Source organism: Entelurus aequoreus, linkage group LG12 (assembly GCF_033978785.1).
Source record: "Entelurus aequoreus isolate RoL-2023_Sb linkage group LG12, RoL_Eaeq_v1.1, whole genome shotgun sequence".
Taxonomy (NCBI): domain Eukaryota; kingdom Metazoa; phylum Chordata; class Actinopteri; order Syngnathiformes; family Syngnathidae; genus Entelurus; species Entelurus aequoreus.
Window position 1 is genome coordinate 19,034,229 of NC_084742.1, and position 20,301 is coordinate 19,054,529.

Consider the following 20,301-nt stretch of genomic DNA (forward strand, 5'->3'; position numbering starts at 1 on the left):
ACAGGCTAACCTCCTCCAACCTCAGAGGACAAAGCTACGAACAATGGGAGACCGGGCTTTCTGCTCTGCCGCTCCCAGTCTGTGGAACGCTCTCCCTGACCACCTGAGGGCACCACAGACTGTGGATGCTTTTAAAAAAGGCTTAAAAACCCTTCTTTTTTTTTAAAAGCATTTTTTTCTTAGATATATGCATAATAGTTTTAGCTATTTGGCTGTTCTAGTTTTTATTTTATTTATTTTTTTATTATCTTTTTATTTTATTTTTTTAATACACTGTAGCACTTTGAGGTTGTTTACTCAATGTAAAGTTCTTTTTACAAATAAAAGTTATTAGTATTATTATTATTATTATTATCATATAGCAGCTTATTGTAAAGGGGAACAAACATGTGTGGGGAGGCCATGAATATGGCAAGTGTGGAGCAAGGTGCAGGAGAAGTGTGTCAAGGTTATTAAAAAGTGCGAGGAGATAAAGTTGAGGAAAGAGTAGACTTGTGTTGTAGAATCCAGGAGGACTCGCTAGTTGTTAAAAAAAGACAACTTTATAAGTTTCATGGCTGAAGTCATCAACTGTACATTTCAAGCTAAGCATAAATCAGAGAAAACAGCAATTGTGGTGAAAAGTGCAGTTTGATATTTGGATATCAAAGGCATCACCAGGGAGCAAGTATACGAAAAAGTCAAAAACCGAGAAGGGGGAGAGAGATGGAGATAGGTGTTAAATATCCAATCTATAAGAATAAACGATCTGGAATGAAAAGTGGGTGTGTCAAGGGGTCAAGAAGTGAAAAGCAGAGAGAAAAACACTACATTTGGGAAAACAGGAGCATTCATTTGTTGCATGTTTTTTTTTTTTTTAATCCATCCATCCATCTTTAACCGCTTATCCGGGTTGTGAGGGACAACAGCTCCAACAGAGACCCCCAGACTTCCCTCTCCAGAGCAACATTAGCAACTTCCTCCTGTGGGACCCCGAAGCGTTCCCAGGTCAGAGAGGAGATGTAATCCCCCCCATCTGGTCCTTGGCCTGCCCCGGGGTCTCCTCCCAGTGGGACGTGCAATGAAGACCTCCCTAGGGAGACGCTCGTGAGGCATCCGCACCAGATGCCCGAACCACCTAAACTGGCTCCTTTCCAAGCGGAGGAGCAGCGGCTCTACTCTGAGCCTCTCTCAGGTGACTGAACTTCTCACGCTTTTGTTTTTAAATATACCTAAATATGCTTGCGTGGAATTTCTGGAAACTGTGTGTTTAATAATGACATGTTTTTGTTTTGAAATAATGTATAATGGTGTACGCATGTAGATTTTAAGCCAGGGGTGATAAGTTTAAAAATGAGCTAATTTTTTTTTTAATGAAAGAAACTGCTGTTGTATACGTGTCCACTGGATGTCACAATAGCAATTATGTTAGACAAGCAAACAGTTCATACCAGGGCCAAGCAAGAGGTAGACAGTAAAGCGTGGCTGCGGCTCTTCTCCCTCGACCCAAACGAAACATAAAACGGCAGGTTTTGAACACATTTGGCAAATTCATTGGCCCAAAATGTGTCTTGTTAAAAATGAGAAAAGTCACTGCAGAATGTAACTTAACCCTCTTGTTCTGCCTCCATTTCTTATAGTTTGTTGAGTTAGCACAGAATTAATACATGGACATGACAAATGAGGTTTTTGATACCTAGAAAAGTTTCCATCTATTTATTGTGTTTTGTACAATCCCAGATAGGCTGTGACTTAAGGTTCAATCATGGCTTTGTAAATACACAGAGACAAAGTAAGTTAGTGTTCTTTGTGTTTTTAAAAGTCCATTTTTTTCCTCAGAATTTAACAAACTTGAAGTGTTTTGTCAAGAGGATTATTTGTGATTTGTACATTTTCAGAATGTGCTTGTTTTATTTCCTGGCCAAAGTAAAACAAAGAAAACAACTTGAAATTGTCTTTGTTTTTAAGTTATCATGCCATGATTTTACCAGTCCGGCCCACTTGGGAATATATTTTCCTCTATGTGGCCCCCGAGCTAAAATTAGTTTGACACCGTTTTAAGCTATTAGTAAAAGATCATTCCCATCCGGGGGTGGCGGGAATGCACTAGCTCAATCTGCAATCACCGTAAAACAAAGAAGCAGCACCAAAAAAAAAAAAAAAAGTGTGGATTTAACATGTTCTACATCACATTATGTGACCAACTGGGATAACATGAAGAGGACACATTTTATTTTTGACGCTACGATGTCGCCAGCAGGCAAGCCATCGATTGTGAAATCTACAGACTGTTAGTTAAAACTGTGTATATTTGCTGCTTCGGGTGTTCTGTCGAAAACAGTTGCTTTTCTTGTTTAAACTGTGATTAAAACGAATTTGTTTTACTAATATTTGCGTCAATGTGAACTTCCTCACGCTGCAAGTGTCTACATGCTTACTGGTCAGAGCACAATGAAAGAAGTATAATTTATGTACATTGTCTATTCAGCAACATCATTTTAAAGCTGCTAGGACCTAAGCGGCTGATTAAAACAAATTAAATTGATATGTTTGTGTCCTTTAGTAGTTCTATGACTTTTTTTTCCACAAAGCATATTAAAATATTCCTTTATGAAAAAAAAACTTAAAGTATGCATTTTTACGTATTGAGCGGAGTAAATGCAGCCTCTCTCTTATGTACCTTCAGCGGTAAAAACAAAGGGAAAAAAATAGTGTCAATGTAGATGCAAAACAGTGTGCAGTAAATGAGTGTCCATGGTGATGCCCTGTATAGTACACCCAAAAGCTCTGCTTCTTCCTACTCCTTTTCGAACATGTTGAAAAAAAGAGAAACTGGAAATTGTGATGTATCATGTTGTATGCTTGCATGTTCGAAATAAATTCAAACTCAATTAAAGTTCTTGTTTAAATAAAGCAGTCTGCACCACTTTACAATTGTACATGCATTTTTGGTAAATCACACGCCCACTAATAGTAATCTATTTTATCGATTGAACAGTTTAGTGTGTGACATTTGGATCTTAAATTCAATGAAGGCAAACTACTGTATTAGCACAGAGAAATAGTGCTAGAGCACAATGGGGCAGCATGTACATATGGTGCCCCCTTCACATTTATTACTGCCCCCTCAAAATGATTGCCTACAACCATAGCCCTGTCCGACAGCAGCCTCCACAAAATAAAAATGGCCGAGAGCTAATAATTTTTGTACTTTAAGAACAAATTTTTGCCCGAACAAAGGAAATTAGATTAAAATTGCAAGGAATGACAAATAAAATAGGGTTTTAACAAATAACTTTCACAAGCTAATTTCATTTTCAGAACATCTCAAGGGTCAATAAAAAAAAGTGAGCTTAAAATGACCCCTGGGTCACACTTTCTATATATTGTGCCAAACAAGTGTTAATGAGTCTATGCTGTGACATGTTTAAAATAAGTGCATATACTCTCAACCATTTAAACACAAAAAAGTAGGTTATATTCATTTTATTCATGCCATGTCAAGCATATCACCTAATTAATAAAGTATGTACTTTATAATAGGATAAAAAATTAAGTTAAACTCACAGCTGCAGTGATGCAGGAGAATTGCTATAGCTTGACTAACCCAACAGTGATATCTAATCTTAAAACTTAAACTGATAAAAGACAAAGTTAAAAAAAAAAAAAATCAAAAATGCTCACGTTCTGTCACATATGTCCCACACTTCTCGTCTACATCTGCTGCAGATGAAGAGCCAGCGGCAGCAGCAAGTTGCTCAGGTGCTGGCTGGAGAAGGTAAAGGCGTTATGGGCGGTGACCTCCACGGGTGGGGTGGCCAACGGGGAGGACGGGGGCGACGACGCGGAGGAGTTGGAAAAGGCGAACGGGGACGACAGGCCGCTGCTGTCTGCGGGGGACAGCTCGGCGGAGAGGTTCCTCACCTTGTTGGGAAGGCCGTGCTGGAAGTGGCAGCGTGTGCCGTACAGGCAGAAGCCAAACGAGCTGAAGGTGTGGCACAAGGCACCTCTGGGCTTCCACTCCCTGTTCGGTTGGTGCACCGGAGTCTTGATGCCGCTGTCAACGTCTATCGACTCCGACACACTCCTGCTGGCTTTGCTGCCCTCAATGTGCAAGAAGCTGCAGCGGGTGCCGTAGGGGCAAATGCCGAAGGTGTGGTAGTTGCGGCAGGGCACGTTTTTGCGGCGTCGCGGGGCCGGGCGCTGCTCTGCAGGGCCATGGACGAAAAGGCAGCGGCTTCCATAGCAGCAGTGCCCCGTAGTGTGGAAGCTGCGGCACAGCTCAGTCTTGTACTTGGGGTGGCGGGAGGGCACGCGGAGGTCATGGATGCCATGGGCGAACTGGCAGCGCTGGGCGTACTGACAGAGCCCGGAAGAGGCGTAGCGGCTGCATAGTTCCGTCTTGTAGCGGGTAGAGCACATCCACGGGATGAGGGCGAATGGCGGCTCCAGCACAGGGAGGAGGGCTTTGACCAGGGAAAGACCTTGACCTCCTACTGCTGCCTCCTCACTGGACAGCAGGTTGTCAACAAGCTCCTCGTCATAACAGGCAGGGAGAAACAAATCATCACTGCTAGCCTGAAACATGAAAAATAAAACAATGTCAGCGTGAACAGTAATACTTTCTTAATGACATATTCCAACAGATTCAGCCTCAATTGTGAATTAACATTATGCCTAGTTTAAACTGCCAAACTGTTAGCAAACAAAACGAAGTGTCACAAACTAGGCCTTACCTCAATCATGGCTGCTGAGTGGTCAGGTGAGCTTCGCGGCTATAAATAGAAACCTTTAAAGACGGGAAAAGCTTACTCTTTATTTAAAAAAAAAACTTAATAAATATGTCTGTTGGCGTGGACCCGAATACTGCTGCTTTGTTGTTGAGTCTCAGGCAATGTGAAAGTGAGCATGGTCGCCTTTTTTTAAAGCTGCGAAGGTGTTTCAAACTAGCATCAGGTGCGCGCCTGCCTGAAGTGACCAGAAGTGTGGGCGGGGCTAGGCAGGTCACGTGAGGAGAAAAAGCCCAATCTGATTTCTGATTTGAGTTAAGAGTTGCTTTATTTTTTATTTTACTTCCCTACAAGAGCCAAATTTAAATAGTATAATGTGGACAAATTTTTTAGATGAAAAATTAAAAAACTAAATGCTTGTTTAACCTAACTGGAAGTGTGGGCGGCCCTACGAAGGTCACGTGACGAGGAAAGGCCATTCTGATTTTTTTACTGTACTTTTCTACCGCAGCCACATTTAGATAGCATAGTGTGGACATTAAATAATAATGCCTGCTTGACCTATCCAGAAGTGTTGGGCGGCCCATTCGAGGTCACGAGATTGGCCAATTTAGGTACAGCAACCACTGTCAGAATGTCCACAAAATTAGACAATAACATTACAGACACAGCCTCCAATGTCAAATATGTACTATTGACAGTTAAATGCTCCAAATTGTTCAAAGTCATACTTTTGAGTTGTATGTAGTTTTTCCATTTTAAATACTTTTGTTGTGTTTTTCTCAAATCAACTTCCCTGGTGTCAAAATTGAGCACTTGTAATGAAAAGTGGTCTGGCAGGACTGCTGTTTGTTACAGCTCGACTGACAAGCAATATCGCATGTTAAACTATACCAGGGGTCGGCAACCCGCGGCTCTAGAGCCGCATGCGGCTCTTTAGCGCCGCCCTAGTGGCTCTCTGGAGCTTTTTCAAAAATGTATGAAAAATGGAAAAAGATGAGGGGAAAAAATATATTTTTTGTTTTAATATGGTTTCTGTAGGAGGACAAACATCACACAAACCTCCCTAATTGTTATAAAGCACACTGTTTATATTAAACATGCCTCACTGATTCGAGTATTTGGCGAGCGCCGTTTTGTCCGACTAATTTTGGCGGTCCTTGAACTCACCGCAGTTTGTTTAAATGTATAACTTTCTCCGACTTTCTAGGACGTGTTTTATGCCACTTCTTTTTCTGTCTCATTTTGTCCACCACACTGTTAACGTTGTGCGTGAAGGCACAAAGGTGAGTTTTGTTGATGTTATTGACTTGTGTGGAGTGCTATTCAGACATATTTGGTCACTGCATTAATGCTAGCTAATCGATGCTAACATGCTATTTAGGCTAGCTATATGTACATATTGCATCATTATGCCTCATTTGTAGCTATATTTGAGGTCATTTGGTTTCCTTTAAGTCATCTTAATTCAATTTATATCTCATGACACACTATCTGTATGTAATATGGCTTTTAATTTTTTGCGGCTCCAGACAGATTTGTTTTTGTATTTTTGGTCCAATATGGCTCTTTCAACATTTTGGGTTGCCGACCCCTGAACTATACAAACGAATTGTGTATTTTATGAGCTTATAAGGAAATGCATGAATACAATTGCCTCAGCAATAATGTAAGAAAAAAGAAGCTGTGTGAGCACAAAGAAAAATGAACTTTATTTTCTTATCAAGAGACATTAAAGGATACAGACACATTGGAATAAAAAAAACACTTGAGAAAAAGGTTTTCAATTGTAGCATATTTCTCTCTGAGCCATACAAAAAGTCAGTAACCCCATCCCACCCCCAAAAAAATGACAGGACCGCCCAATCAAGAGGAGAGTCACATGAACACTTTCCAATGATATCCACTGTCCCTTTTTGGACACAGACTAGAATTTGCTACAAACATTCCTACTTTTTCTTTATTTGAGAAAGACAATGTTAAAAACAGTCCTTGTCGCCCTCAGTGCTGTGGAGCTCAGGATGAGGGCAATACATAGGACTTATGATTATCCAATTAAGCCTTTCATAAAAAGGTACTAACGGGGGCACCTTAAAGCAAACAAAGGAAGGGAAGCTTAGGGATGTAAAGTCTTTCACCGTGTTAGAACCAACCACCCACACTTTCACACTGCTTTTTTAAAATCAAGACTTTCATCAGCAGGCATGCCAAATCAGTACGGCATCACTTTCATTCAGCTAAGTTAGACAGATGTCACACACTATGGCTTCATTGTGGACTTCAGCACTCTTGCAACACCGCATTGAAGCAACCGGCGGCATCAGCAAGTTGCATCGTGCAAATGCATAAAGAGCTCATAAAAATGACCAGCAAGCCCAAAACAAGAATGTGTACAGCGTGTAAATTAGTATTCCAAAGATTTAGAATACCAGTACCAATGCTTGCTTAAGGTAAGCTCGGCTGACAAAATATGAATATATTAAGACCTTTGCACACCTGGTTGATCTTTTACCCAAACTGATACTGAATCATTTAAAAAACTATTTGTGCTTGCTCAAAAATGAAGTTGCCGTTGTTGAGACGCAGATGCATTAAAACTTCCTCCCCTTTGCTTTGCTCCTATATGACGTGTATATTTACACAGAGATATTGATCCAAGTGTGCTTCATCATCATTTTAGTATGGAGAAGGAGAAAAAAAAATAGCTCCATTTAAATTACACATTTAAAAAGCAGACTGCATTAAAAACTAATTCAGGATCTGGAATACAATTCTACAAAGCCTGAGGTGTGTGTTAAATGTGTACGTGTTGGAAAGATTCACTTGTGGAGAGGACTAAAGAGAAATGGGAAGTAAAAAAACGGCAGGTAAGGACCTAGACCATCCCCCTTGTCCCTGTGCCGCTAAAAAGAAACCCTGTCCTTCAGTCTTCCAGGACGATGGGCTCGCTGGTGCTGGAGGGGAGCAGAGGCATTGCTAGGGGACGAGGGGGCGGGGGCAGTTTGATCCGGACGGGGAGGTGAGGCTTCCTGGCTGCCCGTCGCATCTCTGATTGAGTCAGGTGCTTCCTCAAAGCCCTACATGACAAAACAACATACACATTCATCATAGACTTGCACTGTTGTAGCACAAACTTTCACTAAAGTACCTGGTGTCCTTGGTGGCCACAAACACAACCGGGTTGGGGGCCTCTCCCTGGCTGACCTTCTGACGCTTAATGACCGACTGGGAGGTAGTCCGCATGCCGGAAGTGTAAGACCTCCCATTGGCCGAGTAGGGCATGCCTGTGGCCTGTGAGCCAATGAGAGACATTTGAGTTGAGTAACCCTTAGGAGTCTAGGGTGGGACTTAGCGGTTTTACGGGGTTTTTTTTTCCTTCATACCTCACCCTAAAAACTGTTTGTGCCTTTTTTTTACCAGCACAACCTCAAATATTATTTTTTCATTTTAATATAGTTTATTAACACATTCTGACTAGGGAAATGTTTGATATTCTTTCACTGTAAAAATGTCTAACATGTTATGAATATTTCTTTATTCTATTCTATTTTTGTCCACCGCAAGAAAGCTGAATACAACATAATAGACAGTCTGGCCTGTGTAAAAATGTAAAAGGCCTGATGTGCATCTTTGCATCAATTGGCGGCAGTGTTGGCTTACCATTCCTCGAATCCCTTAACAACTTCATTTATGGGTTAGTTTATGGGCCAAACGATATTGGGATATGAGTTTTGGTTGATATCGCCCAGCCCTACTCGTGTTAGCGACAGTGCTAGCACAGTTTAGGGTTTTGTTTAATTGAGCATTGCAGGAGGCTTTATGATGTTATTGTGTTTATATGTATGAGTGCACATGTGTATGTTGTTTGAGTGTCAATAATGAAACTGATATTTTTAGACATTTCATATTGCTGCAAAATGTTTTCTGTGGTGCAAAAAAATGTCTGTGCTCCTATTTTTTTTCATTTAGTAGCACCGGTGCTGCTAGTGATAAAGCTAAGCGTACAGCCCTGAGATTGGTGTCCTATCACATTGTGTTGTGCATTACAAACTCAAAAGTCATTCAGTTGCTGACGCTAGAAGAAACTACAGCTTACCTCTTGCCGTAGCCTGTGAGCAAGTAAACAGTATTCCTACGCTAGAAAAACAGTTCCTCTGTGTTTGCTCTGATAATAACAATGTTGCTACAGCTTGGTTACTATGCAGGTTATGGAACATATATGAAGTACTGTTGGCGGTTTTTGGATGAATTTTTTTATAGTGATTTAGAGGCAGAATGGATTGTTCTTATTAGCTGCGTTGCTGGCCACCGAGAACAAGCCGATTATTACAAGTTAGAATGCAAAAAAAAAAAACTGTCTGTCTTAAGGATTGTGAGCAATAGGCAAAATTCCAACAAAGTGCAGTTCCCCTTTAATAACTACAAATGCTTTGATTGATTTATTGACGAGATGACACTCTTTCAAAGCGGTGCAGTAAAAGCATAATGCAATAAATGTGACTAAACAATGGGAAAAATCATAATGAACATTACATACGTCCGGAAAGTATTCACAGCACTTCACTTTTCCCACCTTATGTTAAACATTGTTTCCAAAATGAAATAAATCCATTTTGTCCTCGAAATTCTACACACAATACCCCATAACGACTGTGTAAAAATGTTTCATTAGAGCTACCGTATTTTTCGGACTGTAAGTCGCAGTTTTTTTCATAGTTTGGTCGGGGGTGCGACTTATACTCAGGAGCGACTTATGTGTGAAATTATTAAAACATTACCGTAAAATATCAAATATTATTATTTAGCTCATTCACGTAAGAGACTAGACGTAAAAGATTTCATCGGATTTAGCGATTAGGAGTGATAGATTGTTTGGTACACGTATAGCATGTTCTATATGTCATAGTTATTTGAATGACTCTTACCATAATATGTTACGTTAACATACCAGGCACGTTCTCAGTTGGTTATTTATGCGTCATATAACGTACGGTACTTTTCGGACTATAAATCGCTCCGGAGTATACGTCGCACCGGCTGAAAACGCACAATAAAGAAGGAAAAAAACATATATACGTCGCACTGGAGTATAAGTCGCATTTTTTTGGGAAATTTATTTGGTAAAATCCAACACCAAGAATATACATTTGAAAGGCAATTTAAAATGAATAAAGAATAGTGAACAACAGGCTGAATAAGTGTACGCCATATGACGCACAAATAACCAACTGAGAACGTGCCTGGTATGTTAACGCAACACATCATGGCAAGAGTCATTCAAATAACTATAACATATAGAACATGCTATCCGTTTACCAAACAATCCGTCACTCCCGATCGCTAAATCCGATGAAATCTTCCTCCCCGGTGTCGCCTCTGGTATGCGCCGTTCCCTTTCTTTCTGCTGCTCGATTGCCGTTCTCTGCTGCATATTTCACTACGTCCAGCTTGTAATCTGCAGTATATGATTTCCTTTTCGGTGCCATTTTTGTTCAGTCCTTCTCAGTTTTTATAAGTTACCGCCAATGTTGATGTGATTAATTTTAATAGCTACGGCAGTAGCATATAGCATATAGCAGTTAGCATCCCATGACCCACAATGCACTTCTGCCATGACCCTCCCCCGCCGAATTCTTATTGGTTGACGTGTGAGTGACGATTGCTGACGTGTGTGTGACGATTGCTGCCATTTGCTTCGTCTCTTACACGAATGAGATAAATAATATTATTTGATATTTTACGGTAAAGTGTTAATAATTTCACACATAAGTCGCTCCGGAGTATATGTCGCACCCACAGCCAAACTATGAAAAAAACTGCGATTTATAGTCCGAAAAATACGATACACTTATTCAGCCTGTTGTTCACTATTCTTTATTTATTTTAAATTGTCTTTCAAATGTCTATTCTTGGTGTTGGGTTTTATCAAATACATTTCCCCCAAAGAATGTGACTTATACTCCAGTGCGACTTATAAATGTTTTTTTCCTTCTTTATTATGCATTTTCGGCCGGTGCGACTTATACTCCGGAGCGACTTATAGTCCGAACAATACGGTAGTCTGGGTTCAAAAGCGCTTTGGAGCAGGTTTTCATCCAGAATGTCTCTGTATATTGCTGCATTCATCTTTCCCTCTATCCTGACTAGTCTCCCAGTTCCTGCCGCTAAAGAACATTACCACAGGACGACGCTGCCTCCACCTTGCTTTACTGTAGGGATGGTATTGGCCCTGTGATGAGCGCTGCCTTGTTTCCTCCAAACATAACGCCTGCCATTTACGACAAAGACTTCAACCTTTGACTCATCAGACCAGAGAATTTTGTTTCTAATGGTCTGAGAGTCTTTCAGGTGCATTTTGGCAAACTCCAGAAGCTCTGCCATGTGCGTTTTAATAAGGAATGGCTTCCGCCTGGCCACTCTTCCAAACAGGCCTGATTAGTGGATTGCTGCAGAGATGGGTGTCTTTCTGGAAGGTTTTCCTCTTTCCACAGAGGAATGCTCTAGGTTTACAGAGTGACAATTGGGTTCTTGGTCACCTCCTGACTAGGGCCCTTAATCCCTGATCGCTCAGTTTAGATGGCCGGCCAGCTCTAGGAAAAGTACTGGTGGTTCCAAACTTTTTCCATTTATGGATGATGGTGGACACTGTGCTCATTGAGACTTTCAAGGCAGCAGATATTTTTCTGTACCCTTCCGCAGGTTTGTGCCTCAAGATAATCCTGTCTCAGAGGTCTACAGACAATTCCTTCAACTTCATGCTTGGTTTGTTCTCTGCCATTCATTCATTGTCACTGTCGAAGCGGCCAGCTAGCCAAGGTGAACCTGAACAAATTAGTCAGTGTAGGCTGCACTCGGCATGCTAGCCTGGTTAGCTCTAAGCAGCCAGCTAACCACGGTGTGCCGGAGGGTGCCGGAGGGTGGCGGAGTTAGCGGTTTCATATGAAAATTCCGCTAAATAGCGGACATCTGGGATGCCTGTATGAAGATAGGTGTGTGTGTTTACAAATCATGTCCAACCAACTGAATTTACCACATGTAGACTTCAATTAAGCTGTAGCATCTCAAGAATGATCAGTTGAAACAGGATGCACCTAATCTCACTTTTGAACTTCACAGGAAAGGCTGTGATTTTTATTTTTTTATTTTTAGTAAATTTGCAAACAAAACAAATATTTTTCACGTTATGTGGTATTGTCTAGAATTTTGATGACAAAAATGAATTAATTCCATTTTGGAATAAGACTATAAAATAACAAAATGTGGAAAAAGTGAAGCGCTGTGAATACTTTGCGGATGCACTATAAGTCTGGTTTACCTGACTGATTTTTACCATTTAAAGACTCATATTTGTGCGAAGTCTGCACTTTAACGGAGAGTTGAAAGGGAGTGCATGTTGCTACGTCATCATGCGCCACCTATTATGCTTCGCCTGCATAATATAAATGATTTTGTGTGTGGAATACTTACACTGTCAAAACCTCTCTTTCCCAGCAGGCCTTGACCCACACGTGGCTGGCTGACCTGGTTCCTATTGATGGGTGTCGGGGGTCCTCTGGATGCCTTCAGCTTGAGAGGAGCAGAGATGGCTGCAAAAGGACAAGAGAATGTCAGGCTTCAGAAGAAGTAATCAGGTATTCACTTGACTGTCTTTACCTAGTTCCTTTACAATGTTGGCCAGCGACTGTCGAGGCACCACTTTGCTCTTCACAGGAGTTTTTGTAGCTTTGGGCAAGCGGATCATACCTGATGACAATCAATTCATATTAAATGTCCGTTATTACATCTGATATGCTCAAAGAAGGTTGTGTGATGTGTTTACGTACACTCTGCTTTGACAGCGTTGGCGTTGATTGAGGCATACGGCCGGCGCGCTGCGCGTCGAGATTGCAGGATGTCTTCGCAGACCCGCCGAGCCACGCGGGTCAGCTTGGTGGTCTGCAGGATGAAGGTCTGGCGGTTCTTGGCCAGCAGTTTAGCTCGCCCCTCGTTGCGAGTGAACGGCGACAAGCCTTGGACCTCCTGACGGGTCATGTGTCCACGGGGCCCCGACTCCTTGTACGAGAGGAAGACAGCCCGTTTCAAATTACGAGCGTCTTGTCAAATTCAGAGTCAAAGAGACAACATACAGAGCCAGCTCTTGTAGCGCCCTCTAGCTGCGTGGGGGTCTTCAAGCCTCCATACTTCTTCCAGTAAATCCAGCAGGAAGCGCAGAGTCGGCACTGCATGTTGGGGGGACCCCAGGCGTACCATTGAGGTGACTGTGCCGCTGCACGAGGACAAGACACTCAAAACAGATTGGGTTGAAAGGATAGAAAATGTTGAAAGTGTGTTTTACTTACTGTGACAGCTCTCACAGTTGAGACCTTTCTGGAAGCCTGTAGCACCGTTCAACCCAGGCTTGCTGCCTGGCACCATGATCTGATTGGGGTTGGGTTTGGTGCTGGTTCACAAAGTGGGAGAATAAGATGGACTTCTAGGAAGAAGGTGCAGTGACTAATAATACTCACTAGGTGGGGATGTAAACCTGCTTCAGCTTGCTGTCTGCCTCTGCTGCTTTTAGTCGTTTCTGAGGAGAAGGAAAGCTCAATATTAAAGATTTTAATGAAAAGCATTGTGATAGTGCTGTAAATGTGTGTCCACCTGCTGGATGTAGCGGTCTGTAGTCTTCCACATATAGTAGAACTGGACCACGCTGGCTAAGGACTTCCAAGGCAGCTGTCAATGAGTAGAAGGCCATGATTCAATGGACGTCACTAAAAGCGTAAGAAAAGCACACAGGGGACCATACAAAGTCCTGACGGATGTCGTTAAAGTCTTTGCCGTATTTTTCGAGAGCTTCCTCAAACAACATGGCCTCAGATGCACTCCACTCCTCCATCTCATCGCGACACAGCACGGGACCCCCCTGGGGAACCAGGGTGGACATAGCTTTGGCTAGGTCGTAATCATTCTTCTGCAATGTGTCCATGGCATGGAACTGAGGAAAGACAAATATATATATATTGGTATTCTATTTATCATCATTATCATCCGAGCAAACACAGCATGGATCAGCATGCGTCTCACCAGTGTGATGTCTCTGGAGGCGGCAGCAGCACTCATGTGAAGGCTGGGCTGGCGGATAGAGCTGCTGCAGTCCAGCGCTCGGGCAAATGTCCCAACAGCTCTGTCACAAAGCACCCAGGAACCATCAGAACAAGTACCACAACAATTCACACTGTGGCCAAAGCCACCAGATGTTCTCCGTGAAGCTTTAGTGTTGTTTGGAGGGGGGGGCTGGGGGTCACATGCATGTACACAGGTTGTTACCTTGCCACCACTAGAAACTGGTCAATTTGAGGGTCTTTGAGTTGGTTGTCAGGGTCCCACACCTTGGTCTCCAACTTCTCCTGGACCCGACTGTCTGGTTCACCTTTGACAGTGTGGTATTGCAATCAGTGTCAAAAGGGGCCTTCCTCCACTTATCTCTATCCAGCACTTCCATCTTACCCTCAGGTAGCTTGTCAGGGACATCTGCTTGGTACTTGGAGCCCACCCGTATCTCTCCCTGGTCTGCCAGCAGAGTCTTTTGGACTGGGTCAAACACAAGTGAATAGAAGAAACATTCCTGAAAAGAACGGAGCAGTTTAGTGAGTTTTGCATGGAATAGATGGAATTGGAATTAAATGGATTTGATACAACCCAAATCAGCAAAAAAATCTTACCTCTTTCTCTAAATATCCTGACAGGACGTCTGTTTCATTGAGGAGGGTGACATTACATTTGCCCCTGGCGAGACAATGACCAGCATGAACCTGATTTAACATATCATATAGCGCCCCCAAGTGGACAGTACTGACAGTGGGACAAGGACAGGCACAAACAAGTCTGAGTAGTTATTACCTGATATGAGTGGCAGGTAGCGATTCAAACTGTCGAGAGAGAAAGAGCTCTCTGTGTTTGAGTTGGTGCTTCTGTTGTTCTGACAGTGTTGGCTGCTTGGACTCCTCCTCGAACTCTCCTGTCGAGCCAAAAGAACGTGACAAATCCATATGTGAACTTTCCTAGCACAGACGACCATTGAGCCGAAAAAGTGACAAGAACATTTTCATGCAATATCGGTGATTATATAATGAGGGACCCATGTTCTTTTTCTTTTTATTGCTCCTGCCTGAAAGATACACTTTCTATTTAGAGGTGTTGGTAATAATTGGGCAAACATTCAATGTTTTGAAATACAGCTGTCCACTGCTGCGTCAGCAGTGTTTGTTTGCTTGGCCATTAGTTTGCGCATGCATTCCTAATTTCGGCGGTAAAGTAATTTGTAGCAAGATGAAGGGGCGGGGCTATTATCGCTCCATCTCTGGAGGTCCCCGCCCCTGCGTGCTGCTTCAGGAAACCCTGTCAGTGAGTGAGGGCGAGAGAGAGAGAAAGGCACACATGGACATCCTGAGAAGAGGGACGTCACCTTAATCCACACCCCTTTTCTGTTAACCTCTCAAACCTCTTCCCACCCACTTTCTTCTCCCCCTGTCCGGTTAGTCCCTGCCAGACAATGTAGGAAACCCTGTGTGGCAAACCTGAGGTGCCCATCCCCCTTCCACTTTTACCCCGAACACACACACACACACACACACACACACACACACACACACACACACACACACACACACACACACACACACACACACACACACAAGCAAACCGCTAACACACACACAAAAACAAAATAACCCATGAGGTGCCATGATGCTTCGGTACACATAAGGGTCTTTTGTCCTGCACAAAGTGCGCTAGTGTTTGTGTGTGTTGTGACAAAAAAGCAATAGTTGTGTTATTATTTGTATTTGTTATGGATGAGTCCACATCATTTTTCACTACAAGGTGACAGCAAATGAAGTGAACGGTTTAAAGGATGTTGATCCTAAAAGTGCCCAAACGTAAACATAGGTTCAAACAGCAGTGGGGAAAAAGGGGGAATGTTTTCTGTCCTTGTACAACCAATAATGTGTGTGATGCAGAGCATGGTGGAATATCAGCAGGATTCATACATCTATATTAAACAATTTTTTATTCTTATAGCCGGACTTGTGTGTCGGTTTCGGCTACAACTGTTGCCGAAACCGTCAAGTACGGAAATAAACACACAGGTCTAGCTATAAGAATAACAAATTGCATAATTTTTTGAAGACCTAATGAACCTCTTTGGATCATCTATATTAAAGAGTGTGTGTGTGTTAGTGTGTGGGAATGTCTTTGTCGGAGACAGCAGATCCAGGGAGAAGGCGGGAGGGGTAATAAGTGAATGTAATTAGAGTGCGGTTATCACACACCACACAGACAGAGCGACAGAGAGTGGGCATAGACATGCAGGTTGCGTGGAGGGGCGGTGCCTGAGCCTCCCAAAGGCAAACATGGCGGACGTACGTGCGTTGCTGTCAGCCAAAGTGTTGAGGTTGCCTGAGATGTCTCGTCTTCTGAATAGACAAACCACCTTGGCCTCCACGTTTCCATTAGCCGTCTGCAAACACACCACAACAGTTCTCTCAGGACATTTCCGACACACATTTGGACACTTGAGTTCGTCACAGAGGTATTATTTACAACCTGATCACAAGCTGTACCAAATATTATGCCTCAAATGTTGGAGCCCCAATTAATCACCACCTATCTTTGACTAAGTGGCAAAATTACATTGACAATTTCTGATAGTACCACATTTGCCACAGCAACACACCTGCATAGCACTCATGGTATTTGTAAAGCAGATTAGAACGTAATGGAAAAAAACGTAATATTTTAGAATACATATCACAAAGACCCCCGCGCTCAATAGAAGCATAAAACACAGGACATCAAATACCATAGTCAATTCTTGCTCACTTGATCTTAGTGGTGGGAATCTTTGGCCACCTCACGATTCGATTACTATTATAATTCAGGAGATACAATTCGATTAAAAATCGATTATTGATGCATCTTTAATTATGTATATTATTGATGCAGTTTTACATTTCTTTTCGTTTCACTAACTAAGCATTCAACATTTGCAACTTTTAAAAATAGTGCATTTATAATAAGAAACCGTTGAATTAATTCCCATTCCATGTACTGGATTAAATTAATGGAAATGTGTGCAAAACTGGAACATAAATCCCCTAAAACAAAGGAGCTGGTCCGATCTCTCGGTGAGGTGGCTCGCTGCGGTTAGCCAAATTTTAGAACTGTCTGCATTACTTTTTTTTTTACAATTAATAAATATTAGATTATTGACGTTTACTAATCGATTTTACAATCGCCCATGTGCGATTGCTATGTCTCTACAAATCTATTACTTCCCTCACCTGTACTTGATTTCACACTTGCATGAAATGTGAAAAGTGTAACATTTTACTTTTTTAAAGCTGAAAAGGCATAGTTTTTAACAAAACAAAATCCATTATAATATATATTGCTGGGTTGTACGTGATGTCACATCTAGAAGTCATGTACTCTGGCATACAAAGCATATTCCGACCAAGGAGTCAATTGAATGCAGAATGAAAATGCAGCATATGTGGACTGTTCTCACCTGTAGAAATAGTTCAAGTAGGGATTTTTGTAAAAAAGTTATTTCAGAGTTCCTAAGATAGTCCATCATATAGCCAAAAACGCAGCGAAAAGTTGTTGCTGTGTTAAGCCTTTTATTTCCGTCGAATTAACGTAAAATAAACTGTAAAAGCATGTAAATGATTGATTTACTTTTCTTATTCTGCATATACTTACGATACATATGAGCAGTTCTCTTTTGGAAAATTCCACAAGGAATGGATTGTATGTTGTTGTGTTTAGCATAAAAAAACCTTGCTAAAAATTAATAAACATGTATGTGTTAAACTTGTATGTTTAACACACAAGATGCTGCATATTCCGTGGTAACGACATACTGTATCTTGATATCACTAAATATTATTGGAAACCAAACATTGCTCTACATCACATGCTCACCTGGCCCGCCCGTCAAATTTTTAAAAGCCAATGTGGCCCATGAGCCAAAAAGTTTGCCCACCCCTGCTCTATAACAAGAAGTAATTGGTAAATAAATGAGGTGCAGCCCAGCGTTTAGCAAGTGTGGGTCATGGCTAGCAATAGTGCTAAGGAGAAGCCAGAGCCTGTAAAGCAGGTTTAAAACATCCCGCAAGATGAGTTTGCAAAGTATACAAATGAGCTGCAATTTTTTATAAAAGAAACTGCTGTTCTAAATGGGTCCACTGGATGTCGCAATAGCAATTCAAGTGTAACCCCCGTCACACATGGCACTTTAAAGATGACGTGTCAGCTGACTTTGAGCTACACCTACTCCAATCAGCACAATTGCAAGCAATCAGCTGCTCCTGTTGTGGCTGGCAGCACAATACTTTCTTTAATTGTAAATTATCCATTCAACGAATAAAATAACAAAACGGTAATATGCAAAGACTAAAGTCAACTTGACCATCATCTTTGTAGTTGGTTCCGTGCAGCGCTCGCAATTGCAGCAGGTTATAGGGCGCACTGTCGATTTTTGAGAAAATTAAAGGATTTTAAGTACGCCTTATAGTCCGAAAAATACGGTAATAACTTTTTAAAAGTAATTTGCAGAACACAGCCTGTCACACAGCATCATGAAGCAGTTGGCAGGTTGGTGTTCCTGGCTAAAACCTTAGCGTGTATGTCCTATAATAAAGTTTACCTATAAAACACCATTGTTAAAGGTCAATTATTTTCATGTTGCTGCTGACATTTAAACATGTCCTCTTAAAACAGGGCACTTGATTTCACATTCTGTTCTTTTGTCTTTCAGTTAGCTGAAGAATTGAGCATAGCTAAATGGTTTTTTTATAAGAAGATTGAAGATTATATTTCACTTTTCCTTTATTATTTTCAAGGCTTTTTCTTTTTTCTTATCTCAAAACACCTCTTAAGTTGGGATCCGACTACACAAAACTTTACTTACTTGTTGGTACTTGTTTTTGTGTATTTGGGATCCCTATCAGGGACAAGGCATGTTAAATAAATAAATGATAAATGGGTTGTACTTGTATAGCGCTTTTCTACCTTCAAGGTACTCAAAGCGCTTTGACAGTATTTACACATTTACCCATTCACACACACATTCACACACTGATGGCAGGAGCTGCCATGCAAGGCGCTAACCAGCAGCCATCAGAGGCAAAGGGTGAAGTGTCTTGCCCAAGGACACAACGGACATGAATAGGAAGGTAGAAGGTGGGAATTGAACCCCAGTAACCAGCAACACTCCGATTGCTGGCACAGCCACTCTACCAACTTCGCCACGCCGTCCCTGTTGGTGGAGATGTTTAGTTAAGTCAATGAATATTTCCATTAATGGGTTAGAGTATGGGCCAAACTTTAACGGGACATGGGTTTTGATCCATATCACCCAGCCTTACACACATGTTAGCGACAGTGCTAACACAGTTTAGGAATGTTCGCTGTATTTAATTGAACGTTACAATAGGCCTAATTATGGCATTGTGTTTATATGTATGAGAGCACATGTGTACCTTTTTTGAGTGTTAATATTAAAATGATAATATTTATGACTTTTAATATTGCTACAAAAAAATTTCAGATTTTTTTCATTTAGTAGCACCAGTGCTACTAGGGAAAACCCTAAGCATACAGCACTGAATAGGTAAGCTACCGCTCTTCCTTCTCGTAGGCCTTGTTCCTCTGAGTTACTCACTCTGGTTTCAGCGGCAGCGAGTCTCTCCTCCAACGTGTCGATTATTTTCTTAATTTCAGCCATTGCAATCGCCATACTTGTCTGAGACTCTGATGTCTATCTGAGAGTTTCCAGATTCTTCTCAAAACTTATGGAACTCCGTTAGCATTAGCATTTTGCTCCCGGTGTCGCTCGGAGCAATGTTAGCATCAGCTGCTTTTGGGTAGTCTTCATCTAGTCAATTTTTTGCCCTTTACCGTCTCTTCTGTTCGTACATTGGGTGGAATTCATTATCGTTGACTTTGTTCATTAAACTTTCCTTCCTGGAGTGAAGTTATATTCATATATATAAAATCGCCCACAATATATTGCAGTTCTGTGGTACTTCATAATATTGAACTATGACAATTTTTCCAATTGACGTAACTAAATATCTCCACCAAGATGCTGAATTTTAGTTTTTTATAAGCTGCTAACCATAATCTTCAAAAATATTCGGAAATACATGATACTGCGATATTGTGGTTTTAGAGTCCTTACAATAATGCCCTGACGTGTGACGGGTATCAAACAAAAACTTGGTGAGTGGAGGTATTTTGGCACTTTTGCATTGGCTGGTCTGACAAATAACTACAAATTTCAAAAATCCTCTGTGCAGCACAGGACAGCCGAATTGGGGGCGTGGAACGACATAGATTAGGAAGCACGCGGGAGAAGTGTGTTCATAGTAGATAAGAGGGATTGCTTTTTTACATTTCCTGAAAACTTCATAAACATCCATCCATAACTTTCTAAGTTATTGAAAATATAACTTATTTGATAAAGTCTGTGTACTTCAAAGCAAAGCGCACCACCTTCGTCTAGAGCAGTGGTTCTTAACCTGGGTTCGATCGAACCCTTGGGGTT

At 41.6% G+C, this 20,301-nt stretch overlaps 2 protein-coding genes across 2 annotated transcripts in view; both read right to left on the minus strand.

Moving 5' to 3' along the window:
- Window positions 1–3,450: 3,450 nt before the first annotated feature.
- cth1 (cysteine three histidine 1) lies at window positions 3,451–4,911 on the minus strand. The gene is made up of 2 exons (XM_062066845.1): window positions 4,716–4,911; window positions 3,451–4,557 (listed from the first exon to the last, which is right to left on the minus strand). Exons 1-2 carry the CDS (start codon window positions 4,722–4,724, stop codon window positions 3,694–3,696), a joined length of 873 nt encoding a protein of 290 aa, XP_061922829.1. The 5' UTR covers window positions 4,725–4,911; the 3' UTR covers window positions 3,451–3,693.
- Window positions 4,912–6,398: 1,487 nt separating this feature from the next.
- The window catches only part of mta2 (metastasis associated 1 family, member 2), a 32,621-nt gene continuing 18,718 nt past the window's right edge, over window positions 6,399–20,301 (minus strand). Inside the window, exons 3-18 of the mRNA XM_062065023.1 lie at window positions 16,116–16,209; window positions 14,592–14,709; window positions 14,414–14,477; window positions 14,199–14,316; window positions 14,019–14,121; window positions 13,776–13,875; window positions 13,498–13,686; window positions 13,350–13,424; window positions 13,217–13,275; window positions 13,049–13,149; window positions 12,836–12,975; window positions 12,533–12,761; window positions 12,363–12,452; window positions 12,177–12,295; window positions 7,858–8,000; window positions 6,399–7,786 (exon numbers count right to left, since the gene is read on the minus strand). Of these exons, the coding sequence (XP_061921007.1) occupies window positions 7,633–7,786; window positions 7,858–8,000; window positions 12,177–12,295; window positions 12,363–12,452; window positions 12,533–12,761; window positions 12,836–12,975; window positions 13,049–13,149; window positions 13,217–13,275; window positions 13,350–13,424; window positions 13,498–13,686; window positions 13,776–13,875; window positions 14,019–14,121; window positions 14,199–14,316; window positions 14,414–14,477; window positions 14,592–14,709; window positions 16,116–16,209 (1,896 nt within the window). The 3' untranslated portion in view covers window positions 6,399–7,632. The remainder of the gene's footprint in view (window positions 7,787–7,857; window positions 8,001–12,176; window positions 12,296–12,362; window positions 12,453–12,532; window positions 12,762–12,835; window positions 12,976–13,048; window positions 13,150–13,216; window positions 13,276–13,349; window positions 13,425–13,497; window positions 13,687–13,775; window positions 13,876–14,018; window positions 14,122–14,198; window positions 14,317–14,413; window positions 14,478–14,591; window positions 14,710–16,115; window positions 16,210–20,301) is intronic.